Below are 25,450 nucleotides of genomic sequence, written 5' to 3'. Positions count from 1 at the left end.
ATGAACGTTCTCCTTTTTAAGATTGTAGACTTTATTAGGTGAAGCTTTAAGCAATTATATTTTGAATGAAACAAGACTATGAAATTATAAACAAAAAACTGTTTTAATTAAAACCATCTAAAGATGTGTTCTTGACTCAAGTTGTAAGTATTTCTTTATACCGTGAGATTTTAGAACAAATCCCAAATAAGTTTGGTGTTCTTATATGTAAACCCCTGAAAAGAAGTAGTAAGATTTAACCATCTCACTTCCATATATTAAAAAAATCTTTAGAACTAGCGAGTTATTCACCGGCATGGTTTGTCCCAATCATTGTTTACTGCCAGAATGAAATTATACCTTTTGAAAGTAGATTTCTTGAAAGTTTTCTTGCAGTATGTTCATGACATTTCATATAAGATCATCAAGACAGAAAGCAAATTTCTTATTGCTTTTCAATGGGAGATTTCTTTCTTTTAAGATCTTTTCCCCTTTCCCATGTATGGGGTAAGAAATATCAGTACAATTTCTATATTTCTGAACGCATTTTCTTCCATCAAGGCTGTACAAAACTTGAGTTTAGGCCAAAGTTTAAAGCTCAGTCATGCCTACAGACATTATTGGTAAAATGCAGAAAGGTAGTGTTCTGCATGGAGTAGAGTCTTCAGTTTGCTAAGAATACAAAAATGAGTAAGTTTTCTGCAGACTTGTGAAACCAATACAATATTTCCTACTACACTTTCAAATTTGAAGCCAACTGCATCCATATGACCCGCAAAAGATTTCCCAAAATTAGTAGCTGGTCTGTGACACTAAAAATGCTAGGCCATTCTGCCATGAGCTACTAATGAACCATGAATTTCACTATTGATAAACATAGGTATTTGTAAGGTTACTCAAAAATAAAAGCCTAGTATTTTTCTTGGATTGCATTTTCAATTTTGATCAAATCTGAAAAAATAACATTGCTTAAATGTATTTTAACTATACTTATCTCACAAAAGCTTTTTTTTTTTTTTTTGCACAGACTCATAAAATAGTTGCATCACTAACTTGCTGCTTTGCAGTCACTGAAACACCTACCTTGACATCCACCTTCACAGGACTCTGCGCAAGACAACTTGGTTACAGAAAACATAACCAGAAGAAAAAAGTTTTGTCAGTCAATACTTGTACCAAGAAACTTCATGATGGGGTATAAAATTCCTTCTCTTGGTAGAGAAATTACTTAAAAAAATATTTAATTCCTCTTACAGAAATGCGGAAGTATAACATTAAAAGAAATCTTAAAATAAGATCTTCCTTCAATTTTGTAATGCCTGCACATATGCAATAGCTTAACAGAGAGGATAAAACCAAAAAAATTAAACAAAAACCCCACAGATGTTTCCTCTCAAGAACTTCACGACTGTTGCCTTTGTCTTCTTCAGTAAATAAGCTTTCATGTCTAACAGCAGGTGTTCAGCAGGATTCAGACTATTTCAAAAACCTATACCTACTTGCTCTTTATTTGCTGAAGGGATACTTAGGACACTTTATTGTTCTTGGTTACTGACACAGAAAAAGCTACAGCACCAGTTGTAGATAGAGAATGTGAAGTCTCTTACTCTTTCAGACATAGACTTTTGGTATGGCAGAGAAATAAGCCAGCAGTTTTGCTAGAGGAAAGAGCACTATCATCAGGCATTTAAATATATTCAGCTACACAAGGCAGGTCTGCAGATTATTAATGAAAGGTATAGTAGTAGCTGACTGGAAGGCTTCCAGTGCTCCAGGAAAACAAAGCTTAATGAAACAATAGCAACTAAAAGTACTAGATGCTTGTATAAACAACACAAGCAACCCACAGACTCGAGTGGTGTTCTACAGGCTGTGAAGAGCAAGACATGAATGGGGCCAAAAGAAACAAACAAAAAAACCCCACACAACTCACCAAACAAATACTAAGTCTCTAGCATCTGCTTAAGATAGAAATGATCATTTAGACATTACAATCCTATACTTTGTTGTATTAGAAGCCATAGTGCTAACCCACATCCAGGCATCATCTTTATAGAGGCTGCTTGTTGCTTGTCACAACACTGGAATGCCTTCCTTTAGATTCCGATGGTTCCTTCGAAAGCAAGCAGCAGCTGGGACTCTGATAAATTGAGGTAAAAGACGGGCAATAAACATGTGGCTACAGAAGGGAAAATGGGTACAGCTGAAAAGGGCTAAGTTAAAAAATAAAAATATAAGAGGTTTCACTACAAATAAATCTGTTAATTTAAAAGAAATCTGTCCAAGTGCAATATTTAACGTCATGAGCTAAAGAAACACAGCCTGAAGTTAGAGAAATCTATAAAACATGCCTCTTGTGATGTTTTCTAGTGGAAAATGTAATTTGGCACTTGCAACAGAATGAGTTCAACATCCCTACATCATTATCTCTTGGCTTGATTCCTAAATTGCTACATCTGGAGGAACAGCAAGAGATCTTGTTGTTGCTCCTTGATGCAAATAATTCCACCGAAGGACTGCCAAGACACTAGTTACCGCGTAAGAGGCTTCGGAACACGGGGATACATCTAGATACACCAACACCTTCTTGCTGAGCACATTTCTTTCTGAGGCAACGTACAGCTCAAATGCAAAGATTTCTTTATTTTTCCATAAAAATTTCATTTTGCTCCACTATTTAAAATACTGTAGGCCACATACCATCTTTCATGATATACACAACCACTATTAAAAGTGGAAGTTGGAAACTTCTTGAAAGACTAGCATTCACAATTCAAAAAAGAAAAATAAATATTCTCACCTTGCAAACTGGTATTCTCTGATTTACTATAGGAGTCTTTGCCAACTACTAACCACAAACAGAAGACTGATCTTCAAATCAAACAGTTCTGAGAAAGACGCGGAGTTTTTCTATGGCACTTGCTGGCCTCATTAAGGGTACTCAGACTTTTTACATTTTAGAATACATTTTGTCTGTAAATCTTAGGATGACAAACCCTCATCTGTTACCGCCTGCCTAATTTCAGCGAAATTCATCTATTGCACCTGCAGGGAAAAAAATAAATATTAGCAAGCACATCAATTTTGTGCTGATTGTTAAATAAAGTAAACAAAATTGCTGATTTATTTAAGAAACTAGCAAACGCTTGCTGTATCTAAATACAATAACATTTGTTAACATATTTAGTTAATGAGAATTCCTTAAACAATGGATTGTACTGAAAATGCACAAAACACACAGCAGAAGAGGGCCAACTGCACCCTGGGGTGCATCAGGCACGGCACTGCCCTGCTCTGAGCCGGTGCGGCCTCACCTCCAGCACTGTGGGCAGTCTGGGGCACCACAAAATATAAAATAAGACACAAAACTATTAGAGAGTGCCCAAAGGGGGGCTACAGAGATGGTGAAGGGTCTGGAGGGGAGGGTGTACGAGGAGCAGCTGAGGTCCCTCGGTTTGTTCAGCCCCGAGCAGAGCAGGCCGAGGGGAGGCCTCATGGCGGCCTGCAGCTCCCTCACGAGGGGAGCGGAGGGGCAGGCGCTGAGCTCTGCTCTCTGGGGACAGCGACAGGACCCGAGGGAACGGCATGGAGCTGGGACAGGGGAGGGTCAGGCTGGGGGTTAGGGAAAGGTTCTGCACCCAGAGGGTGGTCGGGCACTGGGCCAGGCTCCCCAGGGAAGTGGTCATGGCACTGAGCCTGACGGAGTTCAAGCAGCGTTTGGACACCGCTCTCAGACACGTGGTCTGACTTTTGGGTGGTCCTCTGGGGACCTAGGAGTTGGACTCTATGATCCTTGTGGGTCCCTTCCAACTTGGGATATTCTGTGATTCTATGATTCCAAGTTCAGGCAACAGCAAGACTCGAGATCAAAACAGTAGCTACATTGGTACAGTCCTCTTTCCTGAACTCCATTTCTCCTTAAGCTCAGATATAAATAGTTTGATAAAATACAAACGTGATTTCCACTATTTGTCACATCTCCAACCCAGCATCCTCTAAACTGAATGGTTCAGAGTTAAGTGGGGAACTCCGGTACAGGACGAGGTGTGGCCCCAAAGCTCCTGGGGGAAAAGAAGGGAGGAATCGCTGTGACACTACAACCACCTCTCATCATCTAACACAATTCAGGGCTCACATTCACAGCTCTAAATCTTCCGTATCTGTCAAGGTGATCAGTACATCATAAAATAAATGTATGACAAGCTTGAAACAACAGTTCACCAGCTGATGAGATATGAATAATATGTTTAAAAATACTATTAAATATTTTACTTTCCAAAAAAGAAGAATTGATGCTGAAGAACAATACAACTGTAGTTCCTTTAAAATTTGCAGTGAACTCAGGTGAACTGCCAACAAATTAAAAGCAAAACCAAATTAATTCAAGATGACTCAGCTTCAGACATCATTTTATTAAATATGAATCTCATCTTTCCATTCAGGAATAAAAAAGAGAAACTGTATTCAAACAGAAAAGTTAAAAGCAAACAAACACACCAAACCCTACAAAACATGGCCTCCCCCTCAAAGACTCAGGAACCATATGTCAGATTAAAAAGCCAAAAAAAAGTATTTTAGTTTTTCTGGGTGGGAGATATGTGGAAAAGTCTTATTTAAGGTTTTTGCATGTGGGAATTAGCAATACTATAAAATACTATAATATACGTTGAAAGACAACTCATCATGACAACACAAGGCAAAGCTGAAGAAGAACTGAGTTAACCATGAGGTTTGGGGTTAATTTTCCTGAAAGAACAGCTGAGCCTTCGAAGTCTGCATGCAACAGAAGTGTCCCACAGAACTTGTATCAAGAACTGAGTGTTCTCAAATTATTAAAAACATTTTGGCCAAGGCTAAGGAAAGGGAGGTGCTGATGTTTCTACAGTCTTGTGTTCGACCTTGTCAACAGCTACTGCAAAGTCATCCAAACCCCGCTGAATTCCAGAAAAGCCTGACCAAACTACTGCATAGAAAATAATCTCATCAAAAAATTATAAGACACGCACAGATTTGTGCCTTTTCATTTATGAGTTTTCAAAAGAGAAATCCATACCACATAAAAACCGACCAACTAAAATAGGATCTTTACTGAAGACATGTCTTTGGTCAATTAATAAAGACTATTTGTGGCACTGAGCACTACTTTTCCATTTTACAAACAAAGAACAACTTTTTTGAAGTCTCCAGACCCACACCCATATGTAAAGTTGCAACCGGAATCAGTGCTCCTCTTTCCTTTAATCTTCAATAGATCAGAATAAGAAGGGACAGCCAGATTTCTCCCAGGGAGTGGAAAGAATTAACAAAATACTGATTGTTTAACATACTGCTTCCAGGGAATACCAGCCATTAAATCTGAGATCTGGCTTGGTAAAAATGTGAGAAGTGAAAAGAGAATATATCCTCTGGGATTCAACATGCAGTTTGCAGAGTTTTCCTTCCATCAGAGTGGAAATTGCACATAATAGAAAATTACTCTTTCCAGTCCATTTCTTCAGTTTTTAAATGGAAGATTTAAAAATTAAAAGTCATTCTTTCTATTTTGCTCTCACATGTCCACTCTGAATCAAAAAAAAAGACACACACACAATATCCACCCTTCTCCCCCCCACCCCCCAAAAAAACCCACCTAACTGACCTTACACAAGGTAAAATTTAAAGTTTCAGATATTTCATATACAAAAGAGACCCATATAAGGCAATAGTCTCTGATCTTCAAGGAAAAATCCCACATCTCTAAGCCATTATAAGAAATCACCATTAAGTTTTACAAGACAAAAACCACAAAACGTATAATTTTACAGTAAATAAACAAAAAGCAAAGTAAGCCTACCTTCTTTTTTATAACTCTGTCCTTTGTCCAGTTTTTAGAGTTAAGTCCAGTCTTTTCTGATAGCCAAGGTTTCTCTTTTGATGTTTTAATAATATTGTGAAGAACCATCCTTAAAATATTCTTCATGTGTAAATAGTAGTGAATAGAAATATAACAGTGCAGAGCTAAAACCTAGAGCAGTTTCTGTGCAACAACTACAGTGAAAACCCACTTAAATGGAGTATTTTTGGTCTACTGGCATATGAATTCAAGCAGCGGTGACGAGCAGTGATAAGATGTTCTAAGGAAACAAGACAGGCCACAGTTGTGACAGGAACAAGATAGGCTAGATCAAGTTTCGCCTAATTAGGCAAGGTTGCAGTAGGGGAGCTCTGCTGTCCTCTCATTGTGCAATAGTCATCTTTGTTTGATGTTATAATAATGAAAAACATTAAGTATTCATCCGAAGTAAATTTACATATAAGGCTGTCTGTCTGTCTCAGGAGAGACAGAAGGGATTTTTTTCCATTGAAGGGGGCAAAGATACAAGCGCAAGTTCAAAGAGCAAATGATGCTAACGCCCATCAAAGACATTTCCATGATACTTTTCCTGAAATCAGTGAAACTTTTAAAGACCACCAACCAGCTTAAAGACAAAACAACAACAAAATCCACCGTGTATTTATGTCTAAAAATACTATAGTTCAAGCACTACTCCATTCTTGGCAGAGTCTTTCTTCTTGCTGGATGTAATTCAAGCAGCAGAGAATATAAAATGGTAAACTATGTTTCTGATTGCCTCTTCATGTCAAGGGACAGGGAATGTTTATCATCATTCCTGTCAACACTACCCAGGATCCAGAGTGAGGCACAGACAGAGATGGCACCAACAGTGCATTTAGCTCTCACTCTACCACTGCAGGAGCAAAGCGTGTTCTTCTGCCTGATCCATTGCCTTAACAGAGAAAATACAGAGAAAGAGGGAGCAAGTGACCCAGCATGAGGGGGAACAAAAACACACAAAGAAACCCACACTATGAAAAAACAACAGAACTTAAACAACCCATCTCTCTTAGAGCAGATTATAAACTACATTTTCTGTGTAGCACCTTATGCGTGAACTGCAGGAGGGAAGAGTAGTAGGTTCTCAGTTTAATTTGTGATCCACAGAACTGCTACATTACCCTTCCCCACGAGCAGCAGCAGAAGGAAGAAAAAACTGGTAAGGTTCCATATTTAGCCTGCTTCAGCATTCAGAAATAGCATTGTCCTCCCTTAATGCATTTTGTCAGAAATGCAAACACTCTGATCCCATGCAGTCTTCCTTCCTCCTTAGCAAACAAGTACCGTTGATAGGTTTACTGGGAATATAATCAGTAGAATCATTTCAGATTTCTAAAATGCAGCAACTTAAAAAAAATTAACCTCTTAGGAACTGAGGACATGTTAAATAAATTTGGAACGGGAGAATGTTTCTTAAAAGGAAAGGGTTGTTTTGCTTCGGAAAGGATGGAAAAAAATCTAAGCTGGTTGTTCTCCAAAAACAGATCGTATCTTTATCTGCCAGAAAAACAAACTGTATCACACGAATAAATATTTGAGAGGCAAAGCTGGGCCTATATTAACACACGTTGTGCCCATCTTCCAACTGTTGCTACTAGCTGAATGCTTCTGAACAAAAAAGCAAAGTTTATAAAAACCTTACTTGCAAATAGGAAGGCTTAACATACACGTGCGTTTGGGAGGTAATATGGCAGGGTCTAAATCTAAAGCCCACCATCCCTTTGGATGATCAGGATCTTTTAAAAGAAGCATATGAACTTAAAAAAAAAAGACATGTCACTGGACTTCCTCCTTTTATCCTGTCATCCTCCCTTCGGAAGTAATTGAAAACATCTGTACGTACTTTGTTAAATCAGATAAATAATAAAAGCCATACAAGCACAGTGTAGCCCCTTACTTTTTCTCATATGGTCCGTAAGTATATTGTCTCTAAATCTGATCCAGTACAGTTATATGGCTGACTGATTTGTAACTGTTACTTCTAGGAAGGAAATTATAAATCTAGGAGGGAGAAGGAGAGGAAGATAAGGATACCACAGCTACATCCTCTGGTTGCGTAATGTATTATCAGCCTCAAAATTCTAAGTTAAAGAAATACGGGGATTCCTCCTCCCCACAACACGTAAAGAGGTTTTGAATGCTGTAAATGAAGATGAGGTGCATGAAATTTTTCATAGGTATAAATTCTTATATTAAATGCAGCGACTACACAAGGTCCAAGAAGACTTGCCCCGTGCAACAAAGCTCATATTCAGCAATGCTATACAACTGCAGACGACATAAATCACTCAGCGGGAAAGTAAAATGCAGTCTATGATCCTACTAAAGCACTTTATCGTAAAGACATTAATGACCCCTGAAAAACACATGGAATGATGTAGGAAAAAGAATATAAAATAGAACTGGAAGTGTAATTCCATAAAACGCAGTTTTATATCAAATGCAGAACAGAAAATTACTTGATATAAATCTATAGATTAAAATTGGTAAATGTGAACAGCCAATACAAGGAAACAACAGACAAGTATAAAGAACTTGAGCAAGAATTCAGAAGAATTAAACCCCAACACCATATTTATAGTATCATTACATTTAAGCCTTACTTGTTTCAGTAACTTTGATTCCACTTTGCCACCCAATCTCCCTTTCACTATTTTCAGGTCTTTGCACGTGTTAGGCATTTACAATAAAGCTTGTATAGCAGGAGCAATTTGTTGATTTCAAACATGCTTAACTACAAACCTGCGTGATTGCACAGAGGGCCTCTAAGCCAAGCTTGTCCACGCTAGCGGAAATTTCAACTAAATAGGCACCTTAAAACTTCCAGATGAAAATTAACTTATGAGAATTTGCACGTACAAGAAGAAAATCAGCTTGTTTGCTTTATATACAGTCTCTCTCAGTTTCTGCAGTGTGATCAATCAAAAATCCACAGATCATACTCGGGAAAGAAAGGAAAAAAACAAAAACTCACACATTTATGATCTTTTTTTTCTAAGTTAGTTTTAAATTAGTAATACTTAATGAGACAGGTACCTAGATTTCCTTATCACTTCCACTTAAGCAAACTAACAGTTTAGTTTACTTATTTCCTAAATCTATTTTACTGAGGTAAAAACTTCATGTTCTATTACACTATAACAACTGTGAGCTCACCCACCTATGCGGAGGATGCAATGTAGTGAGCATTTCCTTTTTCCCCAAAGCTTAGAGAAAATCAAAGCCATAAAAGAATTTCATTTAAATATGTCGAATATGTACATTTAAATACACACATTCAAAAAATGTTCTTCCGAAGAAGTCGTACCTAGCGTGCTTTTCTTGGGGGAGGGGAAGATTTTCTCTCCTTGCTGCCCTCCAGATGATGCCAGAAGCAGGGGGACATTCCTAGCCCCCAGCATGCCAGGGGACTTGTTCCAGCCAGGCTGCGCACCCCGATGCACACACACCTACCTGCACAAGGACACCCGTGCCACTGTGCCCGCTTCCATATCAGAAGACGCCTTATCCTCAGAAGAAAACTGCGGCACTTGACAGAAGGAGGATGACTGAGTAAGCCTGGCCCCCCTTAGGGTGGCGAAAGGAAGACAAAAGGATGATGAAGGAATTCAGACACGATCAGGATACACCCAGCCCTGAGCACTGGAAGAGGCTGCTGAGACCTCACTCCTTGAAAAATTTTTGTATAGGTTGTGAGACAGCAAGATAAAGCTGATCAAAAGCTTTTTCCTGCTTCTGAAAGGTACAGGCAAGTACCTGCACACCCCCGATTAAGCTCACTTATAATTTTGTGCCATCAGTACTTCCGAGCTCTGGGAGAGCAAACAGAATAGTACTGGGTTGCTCCAGGACACCCTTTTTCCTCAATCAGCTAGGATGGCTGGGGATAGGGGCAGCAGTAAATGGGGATAATGCAGTAGCATCTATAAGACCCAAATCACAAAGGCTTGTTAGGTTGAATGTTAGGAAAACTCCAGATACACAAAAATACCGAACTGGAAACACTGTATAGCAAATCCTTTGATTTAGCGTAGTTTATACATCCCCAAAATGCTTTTTCTGACTGAAGTTTCATAATGTAAAAACAAAAAGTCTATATAAAATGCTATCAAAGAAATCTAAAGGTTGTCAAGTGTGAAAGTGAATCGAAATTCAAAAGCCTTTATCGCTAACAAAAAATGAGCAAAAGGACATTAGTTGACACAAATTATAATATTTCAATATAAGTATTTGGGTTGGATCCCAAAAGCACACTGGGGTCAATAGAGCAGCTTATAGTTTGAACTGATTTAAACCTAGTTCAGAACTTCACCTCCTATCAGCACTACAAAAGCAAATACTACTGCTATCCATCATCCGAAAAAGAAAGGTAAAGAAAGTGCCGCAGTCAGGAATTTGGGCTGGGGGAACAGGCCGCAAGCAACACACTCAACTGCTTTGTGTCAATGTAAAGCCTTGATTCTTATGGCATATTCCCCATAATCAAACGGAGTCCTGCCGAAGTGCTGGTAAACGACAACAAAGCAGTAAACACACCGCAGCATCAGTACTCCAAGAAGCTAGTCAGAGAAAGAACTGAAAACATGTCCCAGTGACACAGGCTAGTAGACACCAATCCATGTAGCATGGTTTTTAAAATGACTACATTGATGCTGACATGATTAAGAAGTGTAAGGGAGGTGAACCATTACAGATCTTTTTCCACTAACAGAAAATCATGATTCAGACCTGTAGCTAAGATTTTCCAAAACTCACATAACTTGGGACAATAAAGCAGTAAGACAGAACATTAAGCATCAGGCATGCTGAGACGTTCAGAGCTGCATGCAGAGATGAAGCTGCACACAGAGATGAGTTTCACGGTTTATTTTCATAAGACACTGTTTCAGGAACTCAGTCATCTCCCAAAGTGTACATACAGTCCAACTGTTTGGAGCCTGAATAGTAATTAACCTATTCGTTAGCCCATTCATTAGCCTGCAGAATCATACAAAACTGTTTCATTTCCAAGAACTTGCTGTTTTTAAATACACAGCAGGAAAATCTAACCTCCCTCTGTCAATGCATCTGCACAACAACTTGAGCTCTGAGGACCCTGCTTGACTATTTCTAATAAAGCCAAGTATGTAACATAGGCAGAGATGGTAGCTTCTATGCTGACCACATCGGCACACAGTATGTGCTCTGGCTAACGTGTTGTTCTCTCTGCAAAATCCTTGCAGCCTGAGAACAATTTTACAAACACTAAATATTCCACAGAAACGTGCAAGTACCCTCTCCTTACGTATCTTTTCAAAGGAGGTGTCTGAGCTATCTGAATACCTGTCTTTGGCAAGATGGGGTGGACTCAGATTTTGACCTATATTGGTTAAGATTTTACAAGATAGCCATATACTTTCTGAAACCTGTTTTATTTTTCTTCACTCAAGAGTAGTAAGCTTTGAGATAAGAAAAAAGTTGAGCTCTATTGCTAGTATCACCTTCAGAAGAGCAATAAGAATGCCAACAGATGCAGCACCGTCTTGAACCACGTCAGACAAACCGCATTAAGAAAATGGATTAGAGAAGGATTTCCTCATGCAAACACATTCAAAGCGTATCTCCAACTTACACTGCACCTGTTATTCTAAACTAAGATTTAACCCAGCTTTCTGGAGAAATTAAAAGAACATTTATATGCAGGTAAGGCTACACTTAATGGCTATGGTAATCTTGGTAATCTTGCTGGTCTCAGACCACCCTGTTTCTCTCCTTAAAGATCCAAGAGCAGCACAAGCATTACTTTTTTCCATATATTAATAATGCAGCCCTGAACACTGCTTTTTTTTCAATCCAACACTAACTCTCAACAATCCTCAGCTGTTTACCTTTGGAGATCTAGACAAATATATATATATACTTTTTTTTTTTTTTTTTGGGGGGGGGGGGGGGGGGGGTGCAGTGAGGTTTGCCAGTCTCAAAGAGTCAAAAATTGACTCCCAGGAGAGAAGCAGAACACGATTAATTCAAATGCTAGTTAATGTGTTGCACGTACGTGCATGAGGTCAACCCATAGGATTTGGGATCCGTAAAATCCTCCTAGATCAGCCTGGCAGAGCCCTGGGGCACCGCACCGTTTTCTTGTTTTCATTTCAGAGAGCTGGGAAATTTGCCACCTGGGACACAAACCACATACCAAAATCTTCTACACGTATCTCAGCGTACTCGTGCACTACCCTGGAGTTCTTTCAGGCTGAAAATCCCGACAGTGTAATCTGATAAAAGCGATTACGCCCTTCTGGCAACCTCCGCATTTCTGCCCTTTCTTGTGCTGGTCCCGGTGCCTCTCTGACCCCACAGCGAGGTGGTTTCGGTGTGCTAAGCTGGCAGAAAAGTACCCCGACAAAAAAAAAAAAAGCAAACAACTTCCTGCTGAGTTAGCAAAGTAAAGTGGCTCAGTACCGATTCAGATAAACACCAATGCACGAGAGGGGGCAGCAGGGAAGGCAGGCTCACAGCAGCCCCTGCAGTAACACACACACCTGAAGCCTCAGTTTCCCCCAGCCTCGATTTGTCAGCCATAGTTTAGTCATGGGAAAGCTGAAATCCTTTGTCACGCTTAAAGTAGACTGATACAGAGGTGAAACACACCGTCTTCAACAAGTTTAGATTACATGAACTCTTGTCACCTGCTGAAGTTGGAATTCCTTAAATAAAATATCAGTTTTTACAGCTGCAGTCTCCTCACCCATAAATAGAACTCTGCTGCTAAGCAAAGCAACAAATTGGAAATCAAAAAATCTTAATTGTACTTCCAACTAGTGAAGGTCTAGGCTAAGTTATACTATGAATCTTAGAAGATGAGAAAATAACGTGCAGAAGCCAGGAGAAACATAATACTGCAAAGGGAAAGAAAAAAGGGACAGCAAAGTAGTGGCCTCCACCTGAACATTACACAGTTTTTTAATTTTATTTTCTTTGGTCAAAACTTCTTCTGTATTTGCTTCTCCAGACTTCTTCAAAGACCACACATTTCACCCCAAGTCCTCACTTGCTCCTGTTTCAGGGAACATAGATAAAGCATTACTGGATTCACAAGCCAAAAAAAAGTAAAAACTGGTGAAACCGTAACTGCTACTTCTGAAGATCTCTGCAGTGCAGTAACATTGCTCAGTTTAATTTCATTGTTCTACTGATATAGCAAGTATTAAGAGAACAAAATTCAAGGTGTGTTGCTTGGGGTCCAGCTTTACCACCATACGACTAACCTGAGTAACCACCCTCGGCTGAAACAGGGAGATTCCCCCTTCTCAGCCGTCCCTCTCAGCCAAACAGCTTGCTCCCTCCTGTACTGGCACGGACAATAAAAGTCGTAATATAAACTGATTTAATGCACTAGCCTGGCAAATTATGCACATGCGTATGCGTACATATATATCTTCAGCATTCTTTGGATGCATTTTTTATTATTATTTAATTTTTAGCGCTCTGGATCGGTTTCCTAAGGCAAGCAGTACAGCGTGCTCAAAGCAAATGGTGGGAATGGGCAGCAAGGAGCAAGGAAGAAGGAAACAGGCACTTCCACTGGTCACAGGAAATGGTTAATTCAGCTCATCTGTATTGTGAAACCTCAGCCTTGAAAGGAATCCAGTCGCTCCAACATCCTACTGCACCATCGCGATAAACCTGCACGCTCCAACACAGGCGAGATTACACGCACTTGCTTCTGAGCATGACTGAAGCAAAAGGACAGCGTGACTTAAAAGCTAGGTGAAGCGACTGAAAATTTGGGTTCGAGACAATTCTTTTTTTTTTTTTTAATTAAGCAGTTCATCTATTTGCTTGTCCTTTGATTTGGTACAGAATTTACACTTCGTCCCCTTGACAGCGTTACGGGTTTTGACACGCAAATCAACCCCTGAAGGACCACATCCCTTATTGCGCAATATATTTCTACTATTACCTGTCATAAAAAATTGTTTTCAGAAACTCAAAACACTGAACACATTCAATTGGATATAATCCTTAATACATTACAGATTCTTACATACTGCCAAGTTTAATTGATTCTAATGGCAGACTTCCAAACTACCAGAAAAACGTACCTACCAACCCAACAATGTAAAGTGTTAAAATTTTATAGTATTTATTTGCTTAAAAGTCTTGAAATTTAAGAACCAGTGAGACACAGGATACAAGACTAATGAAAAAGATGCTCATGGAAGAGACAAAGGTATTTTTAATTACCTAAAAATAACATTTTCCAATTTAAGAAAAATAAAAAAATCAATTTGCTGGGGTCTGGCAAGATCTAAAAGTCCCTGAATGTTTAAGAAGATAGAAAAAATCTGAGCTTTGATTTTAACATAGAGCATTAGACTGCAAATTCTTCTTAAAAAGACAAAGCCTTTATTCTATGTATGAGCAACTCTTAGCATGATGTACATACCTGTACATTAAATTAACATAAAAATTAGAAGAATAAGCTAGAATGCTTTTTATAATATAGTAAGAAGGCTTGTATTTTACATCAAACTTGAACTTGTTAGATTAACATAACTTGATTTGATGGAGTGGCATTTTGCTTTCAAATAAGTACCTGTCTTCTCTAAAGTCTGTAATGGACAACCTGATCCACATTAGTTATGAAGAGAAACTAATAAATGCGATCATTTGCCTCAAAATTTTCTCATATGTTTCACTGGAATCCACAAGCCTCTATTAAGTGTATTTAAATGTTCTATTATCAGAGTAGCCTACAAAGCATCCCTTTTGTTGACATGGTGAAGGCTACGAACTTACGTTTACCATAGAATAGGGCATATTCTGTCATCCTAAGAAAACTGTGACATGATCCGAAAAAGATGAAATGGCCTTTAAGCTTTGTTGCAATAAATAACTCCATTAATAACGGCTGATAAACTTGCAAATTATTCTCTACAGTCAGCTCAGATTTACTCAGCAAACAAGGATGATATCAGTACTGCTGATAATTATACAGCTGTGAATTAATTGCAATATATTTTATCTCAGCATCACTGAAAATTCCTAATACTAAGTGTATGACAGTGTACATCTTCCTTTAGACTTACACAATGTAGAATTATATTAGCAGTGACCTTTCTAAGCAAGAGAACAGCGCACACTGATTTGAAAATATTTTGCTTTTAAATTAGGAATAAACAATGATCACTGTGGGCTTGCTGGGAAAGGTCTTAGGCTGAATACATGATAAATGTATAGTCGTTTGGGAAAATAAATAAATAAATAAAAACCCTTTTTAGAATTCACCTGGAAGACAGCTTAATTCAAAAAGAACCACTGCAGATACCCATCTTTGGTTTGTGTTTTATCAATTGTTATCTATCTTCACAGATCAGGAACACGTGCAGCGATTAGGAAGATATTAATGCACACTGTAATATTCAAGATCCACTTGTGTACTGTCTAGTCTAATATAAAATACGCCTCAGGGATGATCTTTCAAGAAGAGCTGCAGTTTCACACAGAATTAACCAAAGTGCAGTCCACATCCCATTACTCCTTGGAAGCCAAACTGTGTTCAGAACTAACAATAAAGTTGTTTTTACATTTAATAAAAACAAAGTAGAGTAAGCAATATGGATTTATATAGATCCTGGCAGCAAAAGAAATCACAGATGATGAAACCTTTCATAAGTAATTCTATTCCCACATGGAAAAAAAAATAATCCACCACCACCACACAGGAAAAGGGAAAAACAAAATAAATTTAAATATATAGATAGATAGATCATTCAATTTTCTATTTTTCAGATATGACTTCTTTCTTAAAATTGACTGTACGGAATGTAAAAACATTACCAATCCAGAAATGGCCTCAATAAAGTACTTCAAATCTGATAAATGCAGGTCACTAAAAAAAAATGAGAAAAGTTGCATACTTTTCAAACATTTCAATTTGTTGACAGAAAACTGTAGCTATACCCACTTGTTACAATTCAATAATTGTAGTATTATTAGTCTGTCCTCCTCCTATTACTATATACTTTTGCTAATTATGGAAAAAAGAGGATCAAGGAAAACACGCTTCTATGAATTTGAATACAAGGAATTCCATCACATAACAAGTTAGAGTACAAGCTTTTCCCTTTTCAGAATAAGAAATCTCAAAAAAAAAATCATCCAGTACTACAGCCACATGTTCACATTATCTTGATGTTATATGCTGATTACACCAGTAAGTATCTTCCCCCCCCTCCTTGCAGTCCAGAAATAAAATACTTGGGATAAAAACCTGGCAGACTAATGGCACTGTTAAAGTGTCCATTTAAATGCACATATTCCCAACTACCTTATGACAGACAGTCCGTAACAGCATTTAAAAGCTCTTCAGAAAGGCAAAATATTTATTATTTTAGGATTCAGATTCAGTAAGCTCTAATCTACAACATTACTACCACTGCAGCAAGGTAATTTGTTTTTATTAAAACTCAGCCGCCAGTATTAAAACGCTTTGAAGTACGTTTCAAAAACATAATACAAGTCTGAATCTTATAACACTTTCAAATAACCACAAGCAACTGCTATATTTAAACAAGCGCGAAGGCAACAACACTGGCAGAAACACTCATCCAGTAGTTAAAAAAAAAAAAAAAAACACAACACAAACACAAGAGGGACTTTTACAGAAAGCCAATCGCCGCACTACGGAAGTTATGACATTCACCTGAAACACACACGAGGCAGCAATGGGAAGCAAATACATTTCTCATGACCTGGCCTGTCATTGGCACGCCGGGCTTTCAGTAAGAACGCGATGAATGTAAAGCACAACCCAAGGTGCGCTAGAAGCCGAGAGAGCTGACGGTCATCTCGGTGTTGCTTTTGCCAGCCAACGTCCAGCTGGAGCAAGTTCGCCGATACTGAGGAAGAATTTCGGGATTTTGGTATCTGGAGCGAGTTCACGGGAATTCTCTCTCAGTATCGGTGTTTTGGTACCTGGCAACTAACTGGCAGCTGAGGCACGGTGACAAGCTCGCCATAATGCCTGCTTTTAATCGCTACCTGGACTCTCCAACCTGAAACTTTACGTCCAGCTTAAGCTATTCACTTCCTCCTCTCAGCCTCGAGGCAAAGGACCCGATACCCCCACCGAAACCCATTCTGCTGCGGCGCCTGGGTTGCAAGCACTGCAGAGGACGCGTAAATAAAACCCTCTTTTCCAGTGGAATCAGCGAAAACACGTGAGCCCTTCCTCGGAGCACCTCCTGAACCCACGTTTGAGAGCAGGCAGAGTTTGAGAAGGACCCCCCCGACAGGAGGGAGCCCCCTGACAGGAGAGCACCCAGGAGGGACTCCCTGTGACCGGGGGGCACCCAGGAGGGACCCCCCTGACAGGAGGGACCCCCAGACCCGTTCGTGTCTCGGTCTCAGCCACGAGACCCAGGCTGGCAGCGGGGCTCCCCGGGACCGGGGGGGGGCTGCAGCTGCCGTGAGCAAGCCGCGGTGTCACCGACCGAAGCCCAGAAGGGAGCCGGGCCGAGCCGGAGCTACCTGCCCGGCGGGAAATAATATTAAATAACCCTAAAAAATTTTTAAAAATCGGTGTTTCGAAGCGGTTAAAAAAATAATAATCACCCGAACCGAGGAACAACCGCGCCCCCCCCCGCAGCCCCCCGCGGACACGAGGGGGCGCCGGGGGCCGGGCACGGGCGGAGCCCGGGGGGTGCCGCGGCCCTGGGCCTACGGCAGGGCGGGCTCAGCCCCTTCCCACTCACCGGCATCATCGCCGCCGCTGTCGCCGCCGTTCCCCAGCCAGCCCCGCTGCCGCCGCCGCCGCCGCCGCCACCGGGCCTCGCCCGGCACCGCCGCCGCTCCCCAGCCCGGAGGCCGCCCTTCTCGCTCGGCCTGGCGGCGGTGACAGGTGCCCGGCGCGCTGCTCGCTGCCCGCAGCGGGCGGAAGGAAGGGGCCCAGGCGGCGGCAGCGCCCGGCTCCCAGCGGCCGGCTCCCGGCTCCTAGCGCCCCCCGCCTGCCGCCGCCTGCCTCCTGCCGCCGCTTCCTGCTCCGCCCGCGCCGCGCCGCCCCGCCAGGGGTTAACGGCCGCCGCCGCGCCATTGGCCCGGGCGGCAGCGCCGGGGGCGGGGCTCGGCGAGGCGCGGGCACGGCGGAGGGGGAAGGGAGGGGGGAGCGGCGCGGGGGCGCGCGTCGGGGCGGAGGGGGCGTGGGGAGCGTGGGCTGAGGGGGGGCGGCCATGATGGAGGGGGGGGGTGTGCCCAGGGGAGTGAGTGGCGGCCCCAATCCAGTCAGCGTGCCCCTGCCCGTGGCTGGGGGTGGACCTAGGTGGTCCTCAAGGTCCCTTCCAACCCAAACCATGCCGTGGTTCTGTGATTTCGGTACAAAACCCCACATAACAGCACTCCTCAAGGAGCCTGGCGTCACGCTCCACCATGCTCCATTCTCCTCATTAAAAGCCAGCCTTGGTTCCTTCGCTTCTCCAGGGCCTCTCCCCGTAGAGCTGCGGCAGCAAGATGAGAGTTAACAGCTTGGAAGGAGCCAGGCACGACGCGAAGTCAAAACAGCACCATATGTTAGTGCTGCCGCACATGCGATGTAGACAAATTTCATATTGTTGTGAGTCTTAAATCCCAATCTGGAAAACACATCGACCTACACCGTTCCCGTCAGTGGCTGATCGCCAGCCTTTGTTACTTTGCTTGTAGATCACTGCGACAGATCTCGGCTGGGAGTGAAAAAAAAACATTGACTTTGGAAGTTTTGGGGAGGACCTCAGGTACTGTTTGCGTAGGTCTCTGAGGTTAAGCAAGATAATATCAACGATAATTGCATATTAATCTCAAACATGAGCTTGTATGTTAAATTTAACCTATACGGTAAGATTCTGTAACAGATAGTTGTGTAAATTATCTTAATGCATATGTGCCTAAGACTTCACGACGTGTCCCTGTCAGTGTACTTGCAGGATCTGGTTTGAACATTGTGATAGTCAAAGCTGCTGCTTCTCTTGGTCCTACAGGAAAATCCGATTAGCATCACAAGATAATACTTCATCGGTTTGAAATTATTTTGCAAGTATTATTTGGAGTGCTACTAGCTGACAATACCCCTATTATCATACTCAGTTTCTTGTAAGCTATGATTCCACCTCCCACACACAGCTTTAGAAGAATATGATACTTCTGACCTAATAAATAACTTTCAGATCTACTGGGAATAATGGTATTAATTCTGCAATTAAGCTGACCTGAAATAAAACAGGCTATAAGGGGCTCATAATTAAATTATCTTAAAACAAAACAAAAAACGTGGGTGGAGTTATCTTCAGCAAGTTGATATTGAACTTTAGTGAACAAAAGAATAACAGAGAATAGAAATTTACTCTTTTTCTTAGTACTTGGGGTGAAATTCTTAATTTTAGCAACAAGGGATTTATGAAACTTTGTCACAATTGTTCTTTAAAAGTTACTGTCTTGTTAATTAACCAGGTTGGATATTTTTTTGTTAACTGGAGATTCTTAAATTATAGTTTATAAATTTTTTGCAGGTATACGTCATAGCTGACCTTTCCCTGTTTTCACTGATTGTTAATGCAAGCTGAAATACTAAAAATACTACCCTGGTATTACTTTCCCATTGCATTGGCAGGAGTGCTGACACAATGAAAATTGGGAGAACAGGGTGTAGACAGTTGCCACCGGGAAGGCAGGCACTCCTCCATGCAGTGTCTCCATTGGAATAATGGCCTCTGGTATAAAACCTTTGTCAGCCTTTAAGACAAGTTGCTTTTGGCTGGTGCAGGTTCAACCTATACAGCAACCAGATAGACTGGATACTGTGGACTAGGAGGAAATGCCTTTAAAAGGTCTAGTACATACTTTATATGCAAGTCTGCTCCTACTCCTATTTCTACTTGCCTTGGGGAAAACAAACAAACAAACACAAAACCTATTGCTTCATCCCTTCCCATCTACACTTTCCCATAGAAATGATGAAAAAAAAAAAGTTAACCAATCTTTACGAATCATAAGACTGAAATCTGTGCCTGTACTGTGGTAAATTAACATCTTTCTTGCAGAATAATCTTCTTGAGAATTCCTCTTTTATTGGCCAAGAGGCAGAGCAGCCATTATAAAACCTTCTGATTCCAGCTATTCCAACTTAAAACATCTACAGGTGTTTTGTTTACTGTGAGCAGGAAAATGTTCGCTTGTAATCGTGTACTTTTTTTTTCTTCCATGCTGCCCAAGCATTTCCATACCAAACTACTGGTCTACCTGTAGAAATTACGTTGCTTGGCCAAAGGGGCCAATGATACCTACAAGTCAGTTGCCTGTTTTAGATAAGTGAGGTTGTGTGAAAGCAGACATGATTTGAGGAATGCCTGAGCAGATAAGGTAAGAGAATTTATCTGTGGAAGCAGATAAAGCCAGAGATGCAAAATCCAAGTTACTTGCTTCCCAATACATTCTTTGTGAGAGGTACTCTAAATTCATGGGCCTTTTTCTAAAGTAAAGTAAGTGTTTATACTAATTTGTTGGTATTAAAACATATTATGCAAATACCTGGTCTGCTTGGTATTAAAAAAAAGGCAAAAAAAAAACAACAGAGCAGCACTATTTAATTTCTGTTGAAGCCACTATAGCTTAACAGATCTTTGTTCAACCTATATTCATTTAAAATGAAGAATTGCTATTGCATACTAGCAGTATAATTAATTTTTGAGATTTGGGCTGAGCTCTTGTTTAGCTAGAATTTGAAACTTGATCAAAATGTATGAATTATCACCAGTATTTTGTGAAAATAATGGCTACATAGAGAAAAAATATCAAAATATGTTTTGTATTTAACACAGATTTATTAAAAAAAAAAGTATATTAACTATAGTTAGTAAATCGGCTGGCCTTTTATATGATCATGCACAACATTCTTAGGAGAAGCAGAGATTCCTAAAGATGCAGATGGGAGACTGGACAACTAATGAGCTTTTTCACAAGCATTCTCGACAAGGTTCCAATTCCTTTTGGTGTGTGCTTTGTTGTTTGTTCGTTGTTATTTTTTAAGTAGCTAATGGCCAAGTTTTCAAATGTACATATTTTCAGATTTTTAAAGCTACCAGGTCTGAACTTCCCCCGCTCGTTTTTTTATGCGTACATAGGAGGATGGAAATGAGTTTTCCTGCCTTCTCAGATCCAAGCTCTCTTCAGTTTTGCATTAACTGGTTGAGGTGCTTTTCTGGAACATAGTAAAATGTTTTCAGGCTTTGGAGGTGTCACAGGAAAATAAGTGTTTATTTTTAATTAATTTAAGACTTCGTTATGTGGGGGATTATTTTAAATAACAGGTACTCCTATTTATAGACAGAAAGAAATGTTCTCGGAGGTCAAACATTTAGGGTGGGATACGTCTCTCATCCAACCTTAGTACCTTAGAAGTTAGACGTGTAGTCTAAATCCATCATCTGGGCTCCTTCTGTAGATAAGCTGGGATGGGAGAGAAAGGAGAGAGGCACTTCTGCAGGCAATTCATTCCATTCCGAGATATTCATCCCACTATCTAAATGTCTTGGTCTTTGAAGGTGCCTATCTCATATTGATTAAAGATGGAGCCTGGATGACTAGCTGAGATTAGAGGGGAGGCTTCTAGATAGCCACAGTTAGGGTGGGTTTCCTCACTTCTGGCTGAACAAAATCTCTAAAAAGTGAGTACCAGCGGGTTAGGTTTTTTTTTGTCTTTGTGTATTACAAAAATGTTAATCTATTCTTTTTAAATAGCTTAGTGGATTACTTTATTACATAATACAACTCTCTTTCCAAAAAGTAGATTTTGTGTTTGCTGTAATGCAGGAGGAACTGGCCAGGAGCAGGTAAGCGATTTCAGAAGCTGAGTTTTGCAGGTACTTCTAACTTCCCAGGCAGGTGCAGTGTGCTGTACCAGATGATACTGGTAATTTAAAATCTTTACTGAAATACTGTGTAAAGTAAATGTGTGTGTCTAAAGGAAAGGTATTTTAACTTGTTACTATGGCCTTTAGTAGCCTTTCATTCCAGATTCAAGCAGACTTCCTAAGGATGCAACAAAAAGGAATTGATACTGAACAATAGTCATGCGCTGCCATGTTTGAATTCATGTATAGCTGGTGCATTCCAATCCCACCAAACCAGTTCAGAGATAAACTATAAATAATAACCTAAAGGAAACACTTTGATGTCTGTTTTGTATACAGTCTTTGAGACACGTGAATAGGAGAAAGATACTTTTTCATCCCTACCTTGTAATATTCTAAAGTAATGTATGCTGGACCAGATGACTAATGTTTTAAAGTTTGCACAGCACAATGCACACAGTGCATCACTCCGAAAAGGAGCATAATAATTAAAGCAGAACTGAAGCCGTGTGATCTGCTTATAGGCGAGCTGTGTGCACTTCTTGGGGATTTGGGTGTCTGATACGTCATGTGTTCCGGCGCTGCATTTAGTGGATTAGAGATACAATTTATGTTATTGTTTAAAGAAATTACATGCTTAATCCAACACACATGATGCAAGAAAGCACACTTAGTGGAGAATGCTTTGGCCTCATTGGGAATGTGTTGCTATACATTCTTATAAAATTCTTACACTAACAGGTATTGTTAATTTTTTATAGTGTAGCTACAGAAGAAATAGCTGTGTAAGACAGTACACGCCATTCTTTTTACAGGTGCAAAATCTTCTGCTCCCCTGTAATTTATGATGCAGAAAGCATTAACTATATTAGAAGGAGGAGGGAAAGCAATAAGATCTCCTGGAAGAGGTTCTCTCTGCTTGTACCTTTAGGTTTACAGTCAGGCTCTCAAGATGTTTCTTCACAGTTTTTTTAATTCTAAATGTGGCTATGTGTGGAAGCATTTGTGACTAACTAGCTGATAGGATGTTAGTTGAAATGATAGTTAAAGATGGGATAGAGTAACAAGTCAATCCTTCAGTCTTTATTTGTTTTTATATGCCACTTTGTTTTGTATGTATCACTTTCTAAAGTTTGAGGGGAAAAAGGATGGGTCATGTCTTAAGATTGAGTCCGTCTGTTTCATTTGTTCCTGTAAGTCTGAAATTGTTCTCAGGTATCTCAGCTATGATTCAGTGAGTCAAGTACTCAAGTTTTCTTGACAATTTCTGTATTAAATGATTTAAAATACTCCCTCCCAGAGACCTAATGAACAATTCTGTGACACTAGATTAGTTTTAACCCCATGCTGCAAGAATGGTGGGCTAATCTTCAACTTTTCTATTAATCATCACTTCCTTGGTTAAGATAGGCAACTGCTTTGTTTACTGTAATTGAAAACATCCTGCTTTGCTTCCTAATGCTTACCGCTAGATCAGATGCCAATTTGTGTTCATTTTGTGTGATTCCCATACTCAAACGCAGTAATTCCTAATTTGAAATACGTTTCTTCTAGAATATGTCTTACTGTTAGTTAGCTTACTTGAGGTAAGTAGTCAAGGATTTTATATACACACATATATATGCTCGAGGGTGGATTTCAGCAATTACTGCGACAAGGTGATGTGCAAAGGAGGCTTGCAGAGAAAAACAATATTCACATATGGTAGGAGAATGAAATCATAAACCAAACTAAATGTCTGTTTTTTAAAGAAATAATAATGTTTATATTCTGTATTTAAACCACCAAATTATTAGGACTAGAGTACTGGAAATAAAAGCATTCTTTACCTTTTTTTGGTGTGTTCATTGATCACAGATTTTACAGATCTGAATGCAGAAGGTAAGTTGACTCCAAAAACACAGTACAGGGTATCAAATGTATTTAGATAAAATACATAGGTATGGTTTAAGATACACCTCTATGGAAAACATTTCTGTGATGTATAATGTGTTTAAAAAACGTAAGTGATCGCTTTTTTTTTTTTGATTACAAAATGATTGTCAGAGCATCGCTGTTTTCTATACAGGTGTATACAAGTTATTTTGAATCCAAGTTTTTCTATCAGAGACATCTTTTAGTAGTGCATTTTGATTGAAGAGCACCTGCACCCTCATAATCTGACCAGCAGATGCAAGCTAACATATTTGCAGTGTTCTTTCCATGTTATAAGTGAAAATACCCAGTGTTTATACCTTATTGATGCTTAAGGTTCATCCTTCTAACTGTATAAACGTTGCTTTTCCAGGTAGGGTAATGATGTTCTAGGCCAGGGAACATTAATGAGGGAGAGGTTGGTGGTTGTCGTTGTTTTTTCCTAAATACCTTTGGCTCATAACCTTCCAGAACCATATTTCTGTATAATTCCTGTTGTTACTGTTACGATGCCATGACAAGCTTTACTGAAATTCTTAACTGGATAAACATAATGTCAACAGCAAAGGGTGATGAACTGTATTGGCATTGATGGAACCCTCTTGAAAATGATTGAGTTAAAAGCCTTAGAAATTGTGACAGTAGAAAATTTATCACCAGTACATGCTTAGAATCTATTTTAGGTTGATTTATTCAAAGAAGATATCATAATACGCAGCCAAACCTCAGGAGATTGGAAAGAATGGAAAGGACCACGTTCTTCACAGTGGAGTACACACAATAATAACCTACTTGCTTGGAGATGATTAGATGCTACTTTAAAGGTTTGTATATTGCTTATGTCTCCAATTCAAAACCAGTATTTCTGTTCTGTAAAAGGATAAGCTGCAGCACAAGTTAAAGTAACTCGTCTTTTCTGTTTTTATTCCCATTGCTATATGAAAGTTCCACGCAATTTTTTCTTGCTTTCTGCTTCTGTCCTCCTAGACAGGCCTGAGTACATGTTTAAATTAGTAGCCTTCATTTAAAAAGGGGTGTGATAGTTAGCATTAATAAGAAAGAATGCATAATCTGAAAGCAAAGTAAAAATATTTTTGTTAAGGTACATTATTCTAAGATTAATTAAATCAAAGTATACTAAAAAGTATTTATATCTTAGTGTTTACTGAAACAGACTGAGATCCCTTGTTAAGACTGGTATGTCTGCAATTCTTAGCCTACTGAAAGAAAGGCAAAAATTAATTTTTTGCTAGTTATTTTTTGCTAAAAACAAGTCTTGAGATTCCAGCTGGGACCATTTTTTTTTTCAAGCTCTATCTGATATGATAATATCATGGAATACAACATGACTTACAAAGGACTATAAGGAGAAGACTGTAATTTCAGATACAGGGGAAGTTAAAGAAGGCTATTTTTGTGTACAAGTACACTCAAGTAAAAGATCTGAAGCGTCAAGACTAAAAAGTCATTGCTGCAAAACAGTATTGCTTAAGACTGGTATGTACATACTCAAGGTAAGTATGGAGTTAATCAAAAATTGGAAATGCTTCTAGTGTGGAGGGGGAAAAAAAGTATTCTTCCATGTATTTTTGGTCCTGTATCAGATGCCTTTTCACATTCTATTCCATTCTATTAATCCCCTCTTCCCTCTTAATAATGTTCTGGTTGTATTCACAGTTTAGTTGTTGCAATTTTGCTTGTTTATAAAGCATTCCATATGAAATACCTCACAACAGTTCTACTTAATACCTAAAGAATTCCCCCTTAATTGCAGTAATTCTTAATATTATCAAAAGTATGCTAAACACAGCAGGTTAAA

General features: G+C 39.6%; 1 protein-coding gene across 4 annotated transcripts in view; it reads right to left on the bottom strand.

Moving 5' to 3' along the window:
• PPP1R13B (protein phosphatase 1 regulatory subunit 13B) overlaps positions 1-17,850 on the bottom strand; it is a 72,284-nt gene extending 54,434 nt beyond the window's left edge. The window contains exon 1 of one of the 4 annotated variants that reach the window (XM_040558819.1): positions 17,593-17,850. In XM_040558819.1, the coding sequence (XP_040414753.1) occupies positions 17,593-17,601 (9 nt within the window). In that variant the 5' untranslated portion in view covers positions 17,602-17,850. Of the gene's footprint in view, positions 1-5,812; positions 6,055-7,496; positions 7,587-17,592 lie in introns of those variants that run through there. The other 3 variants (XM_040558818.1, XM_040558816.1, XM_040558817.1) reach the window with 3 other exon arrangements.
• Positions 17,851-25,450: the final 7,600 nt, after the last annotated feature.

The sequence above is a fragment of the Cygnus olor genome, chromosome 5 (assembly GCF_009769625.2).
Source record: "Cygnus olor isolate bCygOlo1 chromosome 5, bCygOlo1.pri.v2, whole genome shotgun sequence".
Lineage (NCBI taxonomy): Eukaryota > Metazoa > Chordata > Aves > Anseriformes > Anatidae > Cygnus > Cygnus olor.
The sequence above is the reverse complement of the archived record's forward strand: the minus strand, read 5'-3'. Positions and strand labels throughout refer to the sequence as shown.